Here is a 19,906-nt window from a genome sequence, read left to right on the forward strand (position 1 = left end):
TCGTGATGCTCGGATTTCCCGCTCGGTGGAATTTGCCCCGAGATATCAAGAGCCGAGAGAGGCGAACAAATTGTACGCGTGGCGATCGGCAAATTTAGTCTTAATCTTAGTCTAAGCTACATGGAATCCGTACATGATGAACAAGGAGAAGATTGGATATTAACTCAAATTGCATTTGGGACCGTTTCCGTTATTTCCAAACCCGCTGACCAAAAACCAACCAACCCCAAACATGAAAACTCCTGTACAAGATGGTATCAAATTTGAACCTACAACCCCCTCCAGAAAAGATAATGAGAAAAAAAAAAGAAACTGTGCCCCAGATAGTACAAACAGGAAAGGCAGTTCGGAAAAAATCATAGTAGGAAAAAGGGAAGGGGACAGGGATTAAAAAAAGAAAACCCAAGGCAAAATTTTGCGAAACGCCAGCCTCTTAAAAAGTCTCCGCGATGCCTGGTCCCTGTACATTCCCATTAAAAAAAAAGGAGTCAAAATAAAAAAAAGTAAGAAGACTTGAAGGAGCGAAACGGTGGTGCTGCAACAAGTAATCAATGCCATGCGAATCCCTGTCAGATATGTTTTTCGTAAGTCAAATCGAGTCAAATTTCCATTCATCAAGCTGAAAATCGAGCCAAAAATATTCATGTTGCCGTCAATGAGAATCAATTCCCCATTCCATTGTGCATCATGCTTTGCTGCATCTGCTGTTGCATGGCCGCCTGTGAGTTTCGCTGTTGCTGCGTAGCTTCTCGTTCGCGTCGCATAAGATCCTGAACCCATGACTTGGCGGTCTTTTCCAGCCCAGCTCCATATTGCTGGGCAATATGTGGTGGATATTGGGTAGGTGGACCATATTGTGACATGAACCGTTGGGACATCTCATGGCGTAGGTGCAGTAGCCGTTGTTGATACAGTCGATTGTATCGCTGGGCCATATTGGTGGCACCTTGCATGTTGGGTATTTGCCCTCCATTGGCCTGCGCAGCTGCCATCAACATTTGCTGTTGTTGCGGGGTCATTTGTGGGCTGCCTTGATGCTGGCCCTGTTGACCCTGAGACATCTGGCCTTGGGACATCTGACCCTGCATCTGCGGTGCTTGTTGTTGAATTTGACCTTGGGACATCTGCCCCTGTGACATTCCACCCTGCTGCTGATTCACCATCTGCATTTGAGCGAATTGGGCCCGCATGAGTTGTGCCTGGTATGCTTGTTGGTTCGGTATGTTCGACATGTTCTGCTGTTGTTGCGGAAGTTGCTGCTGCTGTTGGTGTTGGGCCTGCTGCTGCTGCTTCTGCTGGGCCTGTAACATCTGCTGCTGTGAATGTATGTTTTGCTGGGCGTGTGCGCTGGCCTGCATCTGGGCAAGCTGCTGTGGTGTGAATTGTCCATTCATCTGTCCCTGTTGAGCAGCGAGCATCTGCTGTTGTCGTTGTTGCAGCAGCATCTGTTGTTGTGGGGTGAGACCGATAGTACCGTTCATCTGCGGTGTATTCGCCATGGTAGCCTGGCTCATCATTGGAGTTTGTTGTGGCATTGTATGAGTAGGACTGCCGTGGTTCATCCGTTGGGTTGGTGTGACATTGCGCATAATTGGCGTGGCATGTGCCATTGCTGGCGTACCCTGGGTCATTTGAGGTGTACCGTGTCGACTTGCCCCCTGTTGGCTCCGAGAAGGCGCCATAGGGTGGCCCATGACATTGGGATGGCCGTGTTGCATGGAAGACTGGGGGGCGCGGTGGGCTTCCCGATTGCTGGGATGCGCTGATGCTCATAGGAACAGCCTGTGTTGCCATATTGTTACCAACTAGCGGTGACGATGTGTTATGAGGAGTTTGATTGCGTACAACGGGGGAGGACTGTTGTCCTTGACTCGCACCGTTGGCCATTGCGTGTCGGTTCTGAGCGGCAAGTTGAGCTTGTGCTTGTTGGGCTGCAATTTGCTGTCTTCGCGCTTCTTCCTTTGCATATTCCTCGTCCTGACGGTTCTTGAGAAGCCTTTGTCGTTCCTTCTCTTGCTCCTGCTGCTGCCTCTTGGCCAGCTCCTGCTTCAACTTCATCTCATGCTCGCGCTTAGCCTTCTCCTCATGTTGCATCCGGATTGTTTCCAGGGTCTTGAAGCGTGAGAATCGAGGCTCAAACGGTGCCACACCCGCCGCATCATCCACCACAGTAGCTTTCGAGCCACCACCAGCTCCCGATGCTGTTGGTTCTAGGCGCTCATCCATGATAAGCATGAATCTCTCTTCTTCGGCAGCAAGTGCTTCGTCAGCAGCGAGCTCGGCAACGGTTCTCTTGCGACGTTTGGGCGAGGGCGGTGGGTAGGAGTGAAGCGGGCTCTCCATAGCCTTGAGCAGGTCTTGTGCAGCTGCAAAGCTATCTACGGGCTCCAAATAAAGCGGAGGTGCCAGAGCCCGCACAATCAATGCCTCACACTCCGGAAGATCTTGTGGTTCAACAAGCGTCTTCTGCCGTTTCGCATCGTGGCCACGATCAGCCTGTGTGGTTGATGGTGACTGTGAAATGACGGACGAGGATTGGGTACGCGACAATTGGCTCTGAGCCATTGCTTTCGCGGCTTTCGGATCAGGGGTTGTCACGAGCAGAGTCAGCTCTGCTTGCAGCGTACGCGATGTGGGGTGCAAAACAGTGGTGAAAACCTTAGGCTTTGGCACAGTAGGTTTTTGTTCAACCTCATTGCTTTTACCCTGAGCTTCGGATGTCTCTCCATTTGTCTGGCTGTCGGACTTAGACGGCGTCTCCGGCGCCTTTGAGCTTTGTAGATCGGTGGTGAGTTGATTCTGTTTCGGGTAGGGGACAAAGGCAGATGGGGTAACATGCTCATTGTAGTTGTGGAGAGAGAAAGGGGTATTGTTTTCGTTGGGTTTTGATGTGGACGTCTTGTGAGCTTGTGCTGACATGGACTTATGATCAACCACTCGGACGATGAGGCAGCCTTGATCTACGATCAGCACGTCATTCCCTCAACCAATTGGTTAAAACATTGGATCCTACCTTCGTAAAAGCGCACGCCAGAACGTAAAAGCTCCTCGATTAAATCATGGGGAACAGTTCCGGCGCGGATGTGCTCGATAATGACTTTCATCTCCGAATTGTATGGGAAACTTCCGTCTTGCTGTTCGAATCGGAAATGTGTTGGATGAAGATGTACAATGAGAGATGGTGGTGATTTGGAGTATTTCTTAAGAATGTAGGACGTGGTTTTCACTGAGGCGCAAACAAAGGGTAAAGTTAGCATGTCCGGTTTGCGCAAAGGCATTGAGGTACAATCGCAAGATATTTCTCACCGAATGGTTCGGAATGGCTTTTCCCGACCCCATTCTGGTTGACATTGGTGCTTGTTCTTGTCACTGGTCGACCAAAACGCGAGGAAGGGTCGCCGGGTCTTTGCGACTGGTTCCGCGTTCGGTTGAGAGGGCCCTTTGCGACATTCGCCCCATTCGCCACGCCATTGGTAAGGTTGGGACTTGATGTAACGGAGCTGCTTCCTGGAAGATGTGTAGATGTTGCGGGTGGAGAGGATGATAGTTGTTGGGCCTTTACTCCGTTGACCCCGACCTGGGGGAAAGGCGGGGGCGGCCGCTTCATCTTCGGGGGATGTGAACCGGGCTTTGAGACCGCGGTGGCCATTTTGACGTGGCTAGCTGCGCTATCGGAATGATTCCAGAGGCTTAGTATGCTCTTTATTCGGAACCCGATTTGAGGATGCTGGATGAAAGTCGGGGACTGAGAAAGAATGGGATAGCCGATGCGCGAGACATGTGGGGATCGGTCGGTCGGCCCTGGTCACCAACGCAGCAAAGTCGAAGGGAGGAAATGTGTAGCCAGCAGTCCAAGACGCCTAGGAAAAGAGAGTGAGAGCGACCATCCAACGATGTCGCGAGGGAGTCGGGGTCCGAAGAAGCGCTGGAGGGGAGGTTCGGAGGTACCATTAGTCGTGCAACGGAGGTCTGAGTGACGCCAAGCCGAGACGTGACGGGCTCACGTGACTCTATGGTCAGCCGAAAGAGGACTAGTAGGTTGCTTCCCAAAAAGGCAATTCCTATACTACAACCGAGGCATCCAGTAAAAAGTATTGGCGTCAGAAGATAGTTGCTATTCAATTGACTGAGGATTCTTTCCCAATTGATACGATAGATGACCTGAGTATTATGCGGTGGTGGCTATCTCATAGATAGTTTATTCATTATAGGAGCTATGGAGTGGTCACTCGACAACAAAGCCGATAGGGCGGATTATAATCAAATCGCGCGTAGGGTAGCAAAAACAGGGGTCATGATAACAGGGGAATCGAAGGCGCAAAATCGTCAAGAAGGGGCAAAATATAGACATGCAAGTATGGGAGATATCAACATCAACGTCATTTGAAAGGCTTGGAGAACCACTAGTCCAAGCCGCTGACCCGGCGTCGCCAGTCATCACCAACACGAAGAACGTCAACGACATCAATGCGCTTGCCAATGCCAGTGGTGCCGTCCTTTTGCCACCAGCGCTCTCCCTTATCGGCAAGAGCGGACTCGTCATCACTGTCAATAAGACCGCCGCGGCCGCCCTCATCACCAACGACAACAACGACCTGTCGAACCCATCCGGAGATGTGCTGGACAGCCTCGCCCTCGCCTTCATTGCCAGTGAGAGACTCCTGGACATAAACGAGATCAGGCGCAAGGTGACGCACAAGGTGTACATAGCCAGTCGCCGTGCTGAAAGGCATGATCATGTTCTCCCTTTCAACAAGAGCCTGGGCCTGAGTGTACAGGGTCTTGAAGAAGGGGCTGTGACTCTCAAGGTCGTTATCCTGACGAGGCTCAAGGGCTTGCAGGTCCTTGCTTGGCAGTTCACCGGAGGAATTGGCCTCTTCCGTGGCAATGTTCGAATAGGACGACGCGAGAGATTGGGTGGCACGCGACGTGCTGCCTTGGCCGATCGCATGCTTCACTTCAGGGGCGTAGATCAGAACAAAGATTCGAGACGTGTCCAGGTCAACATGTTCTGGCAGATGGGATAAAATAGACTGGAAGTTGTCAGTAAAAGTACGATCATAGGCTTAGCAGGTACCATGGTTTAGGAGTGAATGTACTTACGGCGTGCTCCGAGGCAAACTCATCGGAATCGGCAGGGAGAGAGATGACACAACAATGGCAACCGTCTTCTTCTTTTTGTCGACGGGGTGCTGGCCAGAGACAGCTCCACGGTTTGGCAGCGCACCGCTCATAGTTGGGGTCTGTTGACCACTAATGGCACGAGATTGAGCCTCTTCGGACCATCGCGAGTGATCTTCAAAGTCGCCACGGTTTTCTTCGCGGATGGATGTGAGCGCATTTCCAACGAAAGCACCGGCAGCTGTCACGCCAGCCGCGACCTTTCGGCTTGCGCCGTCAAAGATCTGCTGGGGGCTGGGGGTTCGGCGCAACGCACCCTGCATGCGACCCATGAAGGTGGGATCGTATGGGGTATCTCCGGGTCCTCCGTCCACGCCTGCACTTCTTGCATAGCCCTCTGAGGCATAGGATGGTGGAGGGAAGTCGCCGCCGATGTGGCCTGGGGGTGGTTGTGGGTAGGGGCCTTGTCCTTGTCCGTCATGGGGGCGGCGGTCACCCTCCTCATCGTCGTCTTCGTCTCGTTCACTCCATATCCAAGCGGCAACGCTCAATGTTGCAACACCAACAGTGAGCGCGAGAGGAATCCAGTAGCCCATAGCAGTTCGGCGCCCCGTCGAGCTGAACCCAGCACCAGCACCACCGCGACGGCGGCGAGGATCCTGGGGAAAAGACATTGCGGGGGTGTTGATATTAGAGAGAGCGCATGCAGAGGTGATCAATCGCGGTCGCAGTCAATGTCGCCTGTCACATTTCACACCTCATGCAAAGAAGAAAGAAAGGCGGAGGTGGAGTGGGGAGAAGGAGAAAGGGAAAGGGCAAGCTGAACCCTCGACCTCGGGGCCCGGAAACATGTGGCTGGGGGGAAAGTGGTTGGTTACCGCGGGTGTTTACTTCTTGTTTACACTGTTTGTTTCCTCCCTGGTCATATCAACACGTGACCTTAAAAAAAGCGGCGGTTTGCGATTGGAGTCATCGGGGGTCCTTTGTTCATTTCCCAGACTGTTGAAGAAGATCCCGTTCAGCTATTCAGCTACGGTATCACTATTCAATTTCATTAGAGGAAGCTTCCTGAAAGCTTCTATTTCGACGGCCTTTCCCTCTGCGCATTAGCCAAGGGACTTTCGGAGACATATCACCTACCCCACCACCACCAGCTATCTCCTCGCGGGGCTCATACAATCTACCTCCAAACCAGTCTTGATCTCTTCAAGAGTCTCTGTTTTTACTTATACTAAAAATGCCTGTCCCCGCATTGGGCTTCCAGGCTCTTGTCCTGGTGCGCTATCCCCAGATTTTCCTGCTCAATTCGGTTGACTTTGAGGCTTTGCGGACTAACATCGAATAGTGTGGACCAGGTGTCTCGCTCACCCTCGCTTCAAAGCCAGAAGAACTACCAAAGGCTCTCATTAATGTCGCCAATCGACCTCTAGTATTCTACGTCTTGGATTGGTAAGATTCGTTCTCGATGCTTTGCTTTCAATCGCTAACTGACATTATCAGGCTGAAAAGATCCGGTGTCTCCGGTGCGCATTATTGATCGAGTCCTTGAGTCACTACTCGAATCTGGAACTGACGACCTCAATAGACATCACGTTGATTACACCTCCATCCGCCGCTCCTCCCCTTCAAGCCGCCCTCAAACAAAACCAATACCTAACCTCCCTTCCCTCGCCAACCCCAACAGTCCTCGCTCCCAAGGACCTAGAACTGGTCACTGGTACCGCCGAACTACTCCGTCTCCCCGAAGTTCAAAGCTGCATTAAAACCGACTTCCTCCTCCTTCCCTGCGATCTGATTTGTGAAATCCCCGGCGAAGCCCTGCTCGAATCATGGATGGTATCACAGAGCGCACTCGGTGGTTCTTCTACACGGGAGGGACGCCATGCTGATGGCCCCGTTTCCGGCCCTGGTGGCGAGCAAGGAGGTCGTCGTGGTGGGTTGGCTGTCTATTATCCAACACAGGGTAGAGAGGAGAGCGTTAAAGGCGAAGCCACTGATTTTGTGGCCGTCTCGCCGCTTGGCACGGACGATGCGCCCGCAGTCAATGGACCTCGAATCGAGCTTGATCAGCTCGTCATGTCTATGCCGATGGATACCGTGAAGGAGAAGATGGAAAATGATAAGGGCTTCCTGGTCCGTCACTCACTCGTGGAGAAGCATGCCCAAGTTAAGATGCTTTCGACGTATCGGGATGCTCACTTGTACGTCTTCCCATACTGGGTCAAGGATCTTGCGCGTCACCAAGAAAAGTTCCAGTCCGTCAGTGAGGATCTGATCGGCTACTGGGCCAAGGCTGAGTGGCAGCGAGGACTGGCGGAAAAGATTGGCATTAACAAGGTCCTGGCTTCCAAGGCCGATAATGCAGAGGAAAATGGAAGCAACGACGGCGAATCTCTGGAAGACGAGATTGATCTCCAGGCCATGAGCACCACCAAGAGTGGTTCAACTGTGACTCCCACTTTTGCTCAAGATGAGCTCCCATCGCCCACTTTCGCCTCGCGAGTCAACGCCCAGTCGAATAACGAATCCGAGGAAGAGACCAAGATTCCGCCCATTCTCGCCTATGTGCAAAAGGGCTCTGCGCCTTTTGTCCGCCGTGTTGACAGCTCCGCAATCCTGCTGTCTACCTCTCTCCGTCTTGCCAAGCTACCTTCCATCGACGAGGTTGGCCGCCACGCCGCCTCCCCTCTCGCACATAGCAAGAAGATCGCCTACCCGGAGGGTGTGCCTAAGCGCTGCACCGTCACGGAGTCCGACTGTCTGCTCGACATCAACGTAACGATTGAAGAGTTCGCCGTGGTTAAGGAGTGCTGTATTGGCGAAGGTGCCAAGATCTGCAAGGGCGCCCGCTTGTCCAAATGTGTGATCCTGCCTTATGCTGTTGTGGGCGAGAAGGCCGTTGTGACGGGTACGATTGTGGGCCGACACAGCAAGGTTGGCCGGGATAGTGTTCTCAAGGACTGCGAGGTTGATAATGGCTTCGTGGTTCCGGATGATACTGATGCCAAGGCTGAGAAGTTCATGCACTTTGGTGGTCTGGATGATGAGGAGGATGGCATGGATGTCTCTGGTGATTTTGATGATAATGGATCCGACCTGGGCTTCTAAGCGGCCCCGGGTGGGATACATTTGTGATGAAGCTTTTATTTTTGACTGTTTATTATACCGTCATGCGTGATGAGATAGACCAATGACCAAAATACATGGATGCAACCGGCTATCATCCGATTCTGATTGATTTAGTGATCACGAGTAGGTGTTCAAGTTGATTTTTACCGTCAAGGGTGCTATTGTCCTGGAAGTCCCAGGTGAACATACTCGAGTATCTACTAGTAGATAGTACTCGGACTACTTTCCTAGAACTATGGTCCACCCAGCCCTGAAGTTTGACCCTAATCCCCATTGCAGGGGCACAGATAGTCTCGATGGCAATTCAGCTCAGAGCCCGAGTACAGCATCGCCAGATCATGGGGTCTATCGGCGGGATTAGCAACAGGGCCATTGTTAATCGTATACGGTCCACTTGGAGCGACGAAGCGTGCGTTGGAGTGGCACAGAGCACTGCATATGTACTATATGTGCTTCCAAGCGCTGATCGAATATTCGACGCTCACGGGATGGAGCCAGTCAATATAGCATTTCCAAGGTTACCTTCCTACCTAGGGTAGGTAGTCGTGGCGTTCCGACCAGCCGTCCGTCCACCATCACCGCAGGGCGGTATGGGTGCCTTCTGCAACGACTATTCCTATATTCTAGTAGGGCAAAATTCCATTCTAAGACTGGTACACTTGAGTGACACGGAAACACGCGAGTTGATACTAGACTACTGTTGAAAAAAAAAAAACCTCCAGGTCTTGGAGATAAGATTCTTAATTGACGCAAATCCATTAGGAATACGAACCGAGAATAGAGTTCGCCATTACTGACTGTAAATTGCCATTCTCCCCGGTGGCATGTCGGTAAGATACAATCAATGCGGGACTGGACAAGTTAGTTATAGCACCATGGCATAAATACCTAGGTGTGCGGAGTACTAGTAGACCCATCAGCTGATCCAATTGATACTAGGAGTGAGTGGTACGAGATCTGACAGTCTGTCGTGCGACGACAGCCTTGAAAGATGGCCTAATCAGAAAACGCTGTAGTATACTCCGTTACCCCCCGCTTCGGTCGAGTCCCGGGAGCGAGCGATGATTGTCGTTGCTCGTCCGCTAACGGTGTCGATCGTTGGACCCGCTCCACTGGTGATTTGACAGCTATGTGGGATACGGACGAATTGCGCGTCTGTACTTGTTGCTCGGACTTTTGTCGATTTGATTTTGTGTTTTTGAGGCGCTGTTTGCTTGGTTTTTTTGTGGGGGTGTACTTTATTTTGGTTTTTTTTTTTCGGCTTTTCTTTCCTTGAGGGTGTGTGTCGTATGATAATCGGGTGACTCGGGTAGGTTACTCATACTAGTAATAGAAGGTTTCTTAGGACAATGAGGAGGGAAAGGGAGAAAATGTTGAATGGGTCAAGGCTGTGAGATGAAGACCTCGGTTCACTTCGTCAGGCTGCAGGATAGTGAAATGACAAAAGGTCCTTGGACTGGGGTATATGTGAAGAATAAAGTACCTCGGTACTCCTTAGACCAATTTCAATTGGAAGGAGATTCAAGCAGGGTCACAGTTCTGGGGGATTCATCAAGGATACGATATTCACGCATTCATGCGTGACTCGTGTAACAGTGTGCACGGCCTCACCATCAAACGGTGCGATCACAAAGTACACTGGCAGCCCAAGCCAAACCCACCCCCTCCACCTTTCCCCGGACCGGGATTTACAAGTGGGTAGATTAGTTTATTATATTGGCCTCGCTTGCCCAGCTGAGAATGAAAGCCGCCTGGCTGGTGCATTGTCGTAATTTCCTTCGCGGATCTCATCTCCACGAGATTGCACAGGTACTTTAGCGTCCAGGGCACCGGGCAAGTGGGCTCCGCATTGAGCAGCTTGCATTGTGAGGATGGCGCGATGCCCCAAGGGGCAATTAAAAGCGGATACACGGGTCGAGGAGGTGATTTGAGCAAAGCCCGAGAGACAGAGAGAGAGGAGAGAAGAGGGGATAGAAGGGAGGGAGGGAGGGAGGGATGGGAGGTGAAATAAAGTAAAAGATCGCTCATTTACAAGACATTCTAACGGGTTTGAACACGAGGTTGGCGCATTCCGCGACCTGTCGATCAACCCCCGTACCTACAGAATGTAAGCAAGGCTTGCAGAGGGAGACTGTCGTGGCGAGGAGGACTGTGTACTATGTACATATGTACCTAGATACGGAGTACTCTATCAAGCAAGGAACAAGAAGCAGATATTCCTAGGTAGTCAGTCCGAGTCAATTCTGCAAGTTGAACTGCATCTACGGGGCTGAAATGAGAAGATTGTAGATTCAAGTTGGATTGGATTGGATTGAATTGAATTGAATTGAATTGCGGACCCAAGACGAATTGAATGATTTGCGGGCTCCGACGCCCCTCCGCGACCCTCAATTCCATCTAAAGGAAGCGCTAAATCCTTCGAGGAAAAACAGAGATCGGATCCCACATTTCGGAGAGACCAAAGTGCTAATGCGGCCAGTGTGGCCGAACTGTGGATATGTGAGGTAAAATTGTGAACCAGTCAGGGAGCGAGGGGAGGGACCATAGAGACCATAGAGCCCCTCATGTTTCCGATTGCATTTCGTGACCGCGATACGAGTTTGGCCCCGAGAATGCTTTCTATGTGATGTTTGTGCCGATGCAAAAGGATGAGATGGGCGGGAAAATGTCGATCACGCGGGAAGTGTTGTTGGTGTGGTGGATCGCCGTGGTTTGCAGCAGTGGAGACTGAAAAGAGGGGGCGCGGAGATAATTTAGATGCGATAAGGAGGTACAAGAAGAAGAAAAGAGAAAAGAGACAGGCGAACACGAAAACGATGGGCCCCGCTTCGTGCAGGTTAATTTTTATAATGTACTGAGTACGGAGTAGACAACTAGAAGCCTTGCCCTGGCTATACCGTCGATGATTAGTCTGGCATAGTCTGCATCAATAGATCTGGATCATCTTGTTTGACAGCAAGACATTTGCAGATGAAACGTGCGCAACCAAAGCGCAAATCTGAAAGACGGAAAAGCGGATCAGCTGAAATGAAACCGTGTGGAGAGCATCAAGCTCGGGTCCGTCCCGACATGATAAGACGAGGCGTCGGTGGCACGAACTGCTCGGTCAGCCCATGGTTGACAATCCCGTCAGTTCTGCATGAGCTAAATCTTGAGGAGGAATGGTTTCTATACGAAGTACTCCGTACTTGGGATGAAGGTGGAAATCAGCTGTCCCCATTCCTTTTATCGATATTCCCATTGGATCCGATCGAAGCAAACGGAAACCTCGAGTCCCGCCAGGTTGCAAATTGCCTCGACCTCGCACAGCACCGGGCAGATGCCTTCAGCCTCATCCTCAATCTCCTGAGGGGTGTCATGCAGGCATACGGGAGGATTATGGAGTGCATTGCATGGAGATTTGGGATAGGGATAGCTGTGTAGAGCAAAGCAGTTTCACCCGACGGGTACCTGGGTTGCAGTGGCTGCGTTCCATGGAAAGGCGTACCGAACACTGGAAAATGGGAAATGAAGTGGGCGGGGATCTGCCATCAACATGAGTTAACCCTAGCTCAGATACTGCCTAGGTGGGATATCAGAGGGGATCACTATAGTACGGAGTACACAGTACTCCATACCCCTTCACCTCCAATAATGGTGGTAATCAATATGAAAAGATTGATGATCCTTTGGACAATCACCGGCTTATGTGGCAGTGGCCAACATTCCGCACGTGCGGTGCACGGAGCCGCTTGATGTTTCGCCGAACGCTTGTGGATTCGCGGTTGGCCGTGGAGAAAAACGCCGTCGAGGATAGCGTTGCACTTAGCGTTCGTGCATGCCGCCAATCGCGGGACGGAGAGTTGTAAATTGAAGGCGACTTGGTGTCTGGGTAATCAATCAGTATTACATCAATTACTAGTAATCTGCCAGTGTGTGTAGACCTCGGGAGTACTAGTGGATATAAACACTGCCATATGTGTAGTATGTATACCTGGTAGTGAAGCCGTTGTGGTAGTAGAAGAATCGAACTGGAATGTATCGGTACTCTGTATTCTATCCTCGTCAATGATTCAAGTTATGTACTCTGTACAGGAACTTGAACCAGACATGAGTGGGACTTGACAGAAGGCTATGCTCGGTGATTGGCATTAGCATTGGCATTAACAGACGAGTAACTAGTAGGCCGTGGGCCCAAGGTTGGTCTTAAGGGGGGAATGTGAACACATCCGAGAACACCACACCAGATGATGAGAATAGGAGAATATGAGGATGGAATTGGAGTCAATTCTGTGAGAGTAAAGTCTGTTGTTACTTATCATATTTTTCTCTATTTTCTCTATTTTTCTGTATCCCCAAAACTCTAACGTGGAGTAATCCATCCCCTAAATTACTGTACCTACACTGTTCACCTGTGCACTAAACCTCCCAGATTTAACTCAGCAACCACCACTTCTCCTCTCTTCCACTCTTCTTCCTCCTCCTCTTCCCACTCCCCCCCCCATCTTCCCCCAGTCCAGACGAACGGCTTCTTTCTGGCCCTTCCAAGGATCTGGTTTTATTCTTCGGGGCCTTCTTTTTTTCTTTTCCCTTTTTCTTTCTTTCTTGTACATCTCCGACACTTTCTCTCCCCTTTACCCCAGGGTCTCCGGTCTCCCTCTCTCTCCCCCCCTTCTCCACCACCACCAAATCTGACCACCTTTCGTTTCTTCCACTCGCCTGGTTTCGAGTCTACTGCATTTCATTCGCATTCAGCGTCTCTCTTTCTCTTCCCCTTCTCCTTTTTTTTTTAATTGTTGTACAACTATAGTTTATGTTCACGCTACTTGAACAGGTATGATCCTCATCCTCCCCCCCCCCCCTGGCTGACGCGTTGCTCATATGCACACCCCCAACATTCACGAAAATTTTAAAAATCACTACCTCTATCTTGTCTCCTTCTTTTCCCATCGATCATCGTCATCGTCTTTTTTCATGCCATCGATTTAATGCCGACATGACCGACTGACATTTCATCCGTCTTAGCAACCCACTCCATTTCGTCCTGGTCATTTTCCATCACCCCCATATCCTCCACGAGTTGCCTTATCGAGAGTCTGATCCGACCGGGACACTCGCGATTCTTCTGGACACTCGTTGATAACCGAGAACAATATGGCTGCGTTGGTTCAAACGATCCCCCAACAGAGTGGCACGGTTCCTGTGCTCCAAACGCGTCCTTCCTCCTCCTCGGGCACCTTTGTCGGCCCTTCATCACAAACATCGGCCTCTCGTTACCAGAATATGTCGTGGGGCTCCTTTAATGCGAGCAACACTGGCGGATATCGAGCCGGTAATCCCGTGGTGGCCCCCCTACGCCTACACCCCAAATCTGGCCCAGTCGTCCAACACCCAACCTCGCCAGTCCTGGTCCCCCCATCTTCGTCCGGAACACCGCACCTTCTCGGCCCCCGTCATCACCCAGGGTCAAGGGAATCCCTCGTATGCTGGTGTTGCCTCGCGAAACGTCAATCCTGCAGCTGGTTCTGTATCAACTTCCTCCAACTCTTCCTTTCACTCCCACATCTCCAAGGACGACAGTGCCATTCCCTCTAGGCAACCGAGGGCCGACCAGCCTCTTCGTCCCCTCTCCACCGCCAATCTTCCTACTCCCTCCGTCATGACCATCTCCTCCCCCGCTGGTTCGGCCAAGCCATCCCCAAACCGCTACCGTCGGCCCAATCAAACGGCTCGTTCACAATCACCGGTCTCGGCATCGTCCCAGGTGTCTCCCCCAACAGATGACCAGAAAAATGCTACAACAGGTCTTCGTGCCCCGCGGTACAATCCACATCATCGGGGGTTAAGTGCGGATGATACATCCCATGCGGATAAGCAACAACCAGATATGGCCAAGCGGTACCGCCGTCGGAGTTTAGGAAACATGGACCCCAGTACATACCCTGACCTGAACCTCCAACTGCCCGTTTCTTCGTCCCCGCCAAACCAGTCCCAGTCTGGTGCTTACGACTTTATCTCATTCGACTCGAACCAGCGGCCCCGCTCATCCCATTCTCACCGCACCAGCTCAGGGAGTCAGCATTCGGCGAACTCCTCGACCTCATCGGTATGTTACACCCAAGCAGCAAAGCTCGCACTAAATAAACCACGAGAGAAAAAAAATAAAACGAGAGCAAAAGAATTTAAAATCTGACCGGTGTTTACTACAGGTTCGCGAATCATCGCCCGAAACTAGTTCTGTCAATAGCAAGAATGGCAAGCCCGAAGAAAAACGAGTGGCCAAGCCTTCTCCATTATCCCAGCCCGCATCCACAAACCCCGATTCCCCAATCACCGAACACGAGACCGACAATAAAGAAAACATTGCTTCCTCGCCGCCATCCGATTCTCCAGCAGCTAAACGCCTGACGGAACTCAAAAATGAATCTTCAAAGAGGCCTGGGAAGTCACGTTTGCGACGTGCATTCTCGTTCGGCAGTGCATCTGAGCTCCTGAAGCAATCCAATGCTACGAAGCGGGAAGCCATTGCGGCCGAGAAGGCTCGCCAGGAGGCTCTACGGGAGGAACTCGGAGAGGAACAAGCAGCGATCGCAGCACAGCAAGAAGCCAGTGGCCTAGGCGAAAGTATCTATAGTACTCAAGGAGGTCTCTTCTCTCGGTCAACCGATGCTTTGTCTGTGTCATCCACTGCTTCGTCGGCATCCATGATGCTTCGTAAGATGGGCAAGGGCGTCAAGAAATCGGGCCGTTCTTTGGTCGGTCTCTTTCGTCCCAAGTCTGTCGCGGATGTCGAGGGTGCCATCAACCCAATCACTCCCGAAATTTCCGTCATCAATGTCGAAGCAGAGCGAGAGAGCGTCACGGTTAACGCAGACGTGGCTGACCTTCCTCGGGGTGGTACTGTCTTCCCCAAAGTCGGCGATGGCAACAACCTGGATGTTCGGCGATCCGCCTCGATTCGGGAGCGAGATCAAAGAATTGTGTCGGATCCTATCCCCCCAACTCGCAAGAGTATCATCGGTGGAGACTCGGAGCGGGCGGCCATTCTTGGCGGTATGAAGAGAGGCATTTTGAAGAAAACGCATTCCGATCTCGGTGTCTCGTCGCCTGCACACGCATTGAATGGCAACGATTCACCGCACTCTAGCGCCCCTACTACCCCCGATGAGTCCGGACGACCCCGTCAGACTGATCACGTCAAGATTGCGGGCGAGGACTACTTCCTGACCGAAGGAGGGCGATACAACTCTACTGACGCCAAGAGCGCCCCCATCACTCCCCAGTCGGTCTCTGGGAGAAATATCGCTTTCAGCCCTCGTATCCAGTTTCATGACACCTGGCCCAGTGGCGAGTATGACCGCCGAGGTGAAATCGCGACTTGCAACCGCCTCACTCCTCTGCTTGCCCAACAGATCCGGGAGGAAATTAACAATTTCAAAATGGTAAGTCATCCGCAGCACGATACGACAGAATCGGCAGTACCAAGACCGTGGCTAACAATGATCAATAGGAGATGGAGGTTCACGAAAACTCCAAGATTTACACGCACTTCATTTGAAACTGGTCGGGGTTCTCTTGCGTGACCAGCTATCCGCTGGTCAAGTCTTGCATCCTTGTCCATAGATCTGCATAAACTTCGGCGATTTGGTGGTGTTTGGTGATTCTTTTTGTGTGGGTGATCGACCATATCGATGGATTATTGGTCTCCCTTTAATGCCGACCCTCGTTCCGGTGTCTCTTTTCCTTTTCTTCGCGTGGTCGGGAATTATGCGCCCATCAAAATGGTGTGGCTTGTCTGCAAATATTGGTTGTCTTCATGCCGCAGCCTTCCGTTTTCTGCCTCGACCCTCGCCATTTGGCGTTGATCTAATGAATGTTGTCCCCCTCCACCCTTTACCATCTATCGGGCACGGCGGTTCTTCTTCATCTCAATATTTTTTGCCTCTTTCTGGCTCTTGCCTGCTCTTCCATCCTCGCCGTCTTCTGTCCTTTTCGCATGCATTTGAAATCATTGTCATCGAATATTGGGAGCGTGGGCAATTGGGCAATTTTCTCTTTGTTTTTTCTAGCACATCATTTTCTCTCCATGGTCATGTCTCCGGGCCCTCCGTTTTTCTTTTCTTCTCATTATCCAGCTCGTCTGAATGCAACCCGAGCCTTTGCATCTTCGCCCATCTAGCATCTCCTCTATTTGTATCCCCTTCGGCTTCTTACCCACCCTCACCTTTCATCAATCCCCTGATTCAATGCAGGCATGGTGAGGCGGTTCAGCCTTGCATCAACAAAATATTTGATCCATTCCTTTTCTTTTTGTCCGGTGTTCTGTCTTCGTTGTTTCCGAGATCGTTCTGATGGAGTTATTTACTGCCAAATAAATCACTTGACCCTGCCATGTCCGATTCTGCTCTATAGTATTTCGTATACTCGGTATGCTTTAGCATCATTTTAGTAATTAACCTCGGCGTACTCCGCATAATGTGCCGTCATGAACTTACTATGTACTAGTGATATGCAGTACCTGCATCTCCTGCATAAAATTTCCTTGTCATAAATACCCCTGAACTTGTGCGTGTGCAATTTCAGGGCACAAGACGAGGCCCTAGCGCTCGAAACAGATGCTCTGTGCGTCAGGGGTAGCCCTGGAGTGGAGTACTAGTATTTTCTTTGCCTTTTCCCTTTTTGTGGAATACTAGTGTTCTCGGTCATTGTATGCCTAGGTAGGCTAGGCCTATTGTTTCTTAATTCCTTCAATTGTGGTTGTTGAGCCAATATCAAATATGGACATACAGAGAATCCTTTCGGTGGTGACAAGTCAGTAGGCTCACCGTGACGTAGATTGTAGTACATACTGTACTGATTGAGCGGTTTGATGAGGATTACGATGGATGATGATGGATGATGGATGATGGAATGTGTAGATTATAGAGACAAAGGAGGGAGACCTAAAGAGGTCGACCTTGAGATGCCTGAGGCATATACCTTAACACAAGCCTCACAAATGCGATGGCATGGTTGATGGCTTGCGAGAGGTAATCCATCTAGGAAGCACATTTCTTGGTTGAATTTGACAGCTACTAGTAGGAGCTTGGCAGTGGATGATAGTCGCATGTGCAGAACTGGTGATGTGGATAATTCAAAGGATAAAAATCAGTAGTTTCGCGTTTGGCATCTGGTAGGCCTTGCTGGTGGACAGAGATCAGCATAATCCATAACATGTTTCTGCTATCAGTTACTTACCAATGATTATTTCTCCTTTGAACCTACTAAGACCACAGAATTTTGAGTTTTTTCAGACCCTTCGTAGGCTTGGGCTCCGGCTTGGGGTATTCCTGGCAGAGATAGAACTGCACAAATCCAGATATCGGAATAGTCTCCAAAGGACGAATGGTTGTCTTCTTCCAAAGTTTGTAGCCAAAATATAGCACCAAAATTATCGGAATGTTGATATAGGACGATATGAAAGTCTCAGTGCTCCAGTGGCCGGGTATAAATGCACTGTATCCACCAGTAAGTAGTAAAAGGACGAAAAATGTAAGTGAGGCCCAGGTGGAGTAGGGCTGGAAAGGGGCCGCCCAAGGGAGCTCCTCATATCGGTTGATTCCTTGTTTCTTGCATCCATAGTAAAACCGGAGGTATACAATGCAGATGATACCCCAGTCCACCAGTGTAGAGACAGCTACAACATCCTGTAGCCACCTAAAAACTCCACTGGAGGACTGCTCAAGCGACATGTATCCCAAACTCATAAAAATTCCAAAAAGAATAACAGACACATAAGGAACACCAAACCGGTTTAACCGCTGGAAAGCTTTAGGTCCATGTCCAAGAACCGATAAGCCAAAAAGAATTCGAGAGCCAAAAAGTATGTCCGAATTGCCAGCAGACCAAGCCGAAGAAATTATGACAGCGTTGATAATTGATGGCACGGCTGTGATACCAGCACGCTCAGCAGCAATAACAAACGGTGATTGAGAAGCTGTGGGATGAGTGGAGACCCCTTGAAGAAGATTGGGATCATTCGACGGAATGACCAAGCCAATTGTGAAGATTGACAGGACATAAAAAGCAAAGATTCTAATAAAAATGCGTTTAGTAGCCTTTGGAATTGATCGTCTTGGTGCTCTGAGCTCAGAAGCAGCAGCAGTGACATTCTGAATTCCCGAATAAGCATAGACTGCGTTGTAAAAGGATGACCAACAGCCCAGAAATTGACCCAGAGAGCCACCTATACCCAGATATTGAACAAATGGCCCTGGGTTTCTCCAGTATCTGAATCCAATAGATTCACCATTCGGCCCTCCACCACAGGAAATCACAATAGCCATGATGTTTATCCCAATTATCAGTGCTATCTTCAGCATGGAGAAGAAGAATTCAATTTCTCCATAGACTCTGATAAACACCAATGGGGTGATAAGCATTAGCAGTCCGAATGTAGTAATCCATATGGCGCTGTTGACTGTGATCCAGAATTCAACCAACACCGCCGCGGCAACAATTTCTGCAGGAACGGATACCAAATATGAGTATATTTGATTCCACCCATCAGCAAAAGACAGTGCAGGATCGAAGAAATATTCCGCATAGCGAACAACACCTCCACTTAGCGGCACTAGAGAACCCATCTCTCCCACAGCACTGACGACACTGGAAGCAGCGAGTCCGGTCACAGCATAACCAAGCAAGGCACCCAAAGGACCTGAGGTCGCAATTGCTTGACCCGAACTGAGGAACAAACCAGTTCCAATTGTTCCAGCTAATGCGATCATTTGGATATGGCGCTGGTGTAGACCTTGGTGGAACTGATGTACTTCTCTGAAGGCATTTCCAATGCTTTCATTGCCGTCGAAAGAGATACCATGACCAGCTTCTTCGCAAGCGTGGCTAGGGTTTGTTTGCCTGGGCATGATTGTGAAAAGTGCCACAAGCGGAAATGGGTATAGGCATGCAAATCATTGATCGAGACTGTCAAGAATGAGAAGCAAAAAATGAGCTTGGAGCTCCTAATAGAAAAGTTCCTAACGGAAAGCTTTAACTGAAGGCTGTGAATTGTAAAGCTGGAATAATTGTCTAGCTGTTATGAAAAAAAGTTCGAGGTTGTTTGGTCGATAGGCCAGAGTCAGCAGCCAATCAGCCATATTCTACATACTGGTGCGAGGTCGTGATGTCATCAAGTCAGGTCAAACCGTGGGATGGACGCGTAAACACGTAGCGTGGCGGTATAGATTGAATTCTCCGTGCTTCCGAACCGAATCACCCTTATTAAATTCTTGAACTGCTGAAAGAAATACTAGGGTATGATGAATGGGGCTGATAACTCGCAAGATAAAGCGCGGTTGACATAGTCTTCCTGTGCTAGGTCCCAAATTGTCTGACCTTTGTAATTCACCAAAGTGAGATCAGCGCCACCTTTGCGTAGCTCGATGATAGTATCATCACAAGTGAAGCCAATCTCATGATCTACTGCTTCATGCAAAGGGGTATTGCCACGGCTATTTCTAACAGTGAAATCAGCCCGGTTATCCAGTCTGAGTAAGTAGACCCCATTGGGAAAACCACTTCGGGCTGCCATGTGGAGAGGGGTATCGCCATTAATGTCTTTGTGATTGGGATTAGGACACGCCTCAAGTAGTCTCTCAAATACTTCTGAGCCCTCTTCCGGTCCGATAGCGCACGC

The 19,906-nt window shown here is 50.3% G+C and overlaps 5 protein-coding genes across 5 annotated transcripts; 2 read left to right on the plus strand and 3 right to left on the minus strand.

Annotated features, from left to right (window-relative positions):
* Positions 1 to 662: 662 nt before the first annotated feature.
* On the minus strand, positions 663 to 3,649 carry N7533_010307 (uncharacterized protein; the record flags this gene model as incomplete). Its single annotated transcript, XM_057106957.1, has 4 exons — positions 663 to 1,724; positions 1,780 to 2,954; positions 3,014 to 3,226; positions 3,307 to 3,649. The coding sequence occupies 4 exons, from the start codon at positions 3,647 to 3,649 to the stop codon at positions 663 to 665; spliced, it is 2,793 nt and encodes a 930-aa protein (XP_056956174.1).
* A 754-nt stretch (positions 3,650 to 4,403) lies between these two features.
* On the minus strand, positions 4,404 to 5,795 carry N7533_010308 (uncharacterized protein; the record flags this gene model as incomplete). Its single annotated transcript, XM_057106958.1, has 2 exons — positions 4,404 to 5,033; positions 5,166 to 5,795. The coding sequence occupies 2 exons, from the start codon at positions 5,793 to 5,795 to the stop codon at positions 4,404 to 4,406; spliced, it is 1,260 nt and encodes a 419-aa protein (XP_056956175.1).
* A 563-nt stretch (positions 5,796 to 6,358) lies between these two features.
* N7533_010309 (translation initiation factor eIF2B subunit gamma) lies at positions 6,359 to 8,229 on the plus strand (the record flags this gene model as incomplete). Its single annotated transcript, XM_057106959.1, has 4 exons — positions 6,359 to 6,397; positions 6,467 to 6,570; positions 6,622 to 6,644; positions 6,707 to 8,229. 4 exons carry the CDS (start codon positions 6,359 to 6,361, stop codon positions 8,227 to 8,229), a joined length of 1,689 nt encoding a protein of 562 aa, XP_056956176.1.
* Positions 8,230 to 13,383: 5,154 nt separating this feature from the next.
* Positions 13,384 to 15,787, plus strand: N7533_010310 (uncharacterized protein; the record flags this gene model as incomplete). The annotated part of the gene is made up of 4 exons (XM_057106960.1): positions 13,384 to 13,572; positions 13,610 to 14,335; positions 14,439 to 15,671; positions 15,740 to 15,787. 4 exons carry the CDS (start codon positions 13,384 to 13,386, stop codon positions 15,785 to 15,787), a joined length of 2,196 nt encoding a protein of 731 aa, XP_056956177.1.
* Positions 15,788 to 17,492: 1,705 nt separating this feature from the next.
* On the minus strand, positions 17,493 to 19,136 carry N7533_010311 (putative amino acid permease; the record flags this gene model as incomplete). The annotated part of the gene is made up of 1 exon (XM_057106961.1): positions 17,493 to 19,136. The coding sequence occupies one exon, from the start codon at positions 19,134 to 19,136 to the stop codon at positions 17,493 to 17,495; it is 1,644 nt and encodes a 547-aa protein (XP_056956178.1).
* Between the last annotated feature and the right edge of the window lie 770 nt (positions 19,137 to 19,906).

The sequence above is a fragment of the Penicillium manginii genome, assembly GCF_028828005.1.
Source record: "Penicillium manginii strain IBT 31320 chromosome Unknown utg000007l:1.0-2284322.0:1.0-2285126.0, whole genome shotgun sequence".
In the NCBI taxonomy this organism is placed as follows: Eukaryota; Fungi; Ascomycota; class Eurotiomycetes; order Eurotiales; family Aspergillaceae; genus Penicillium; species Penicillium manginii.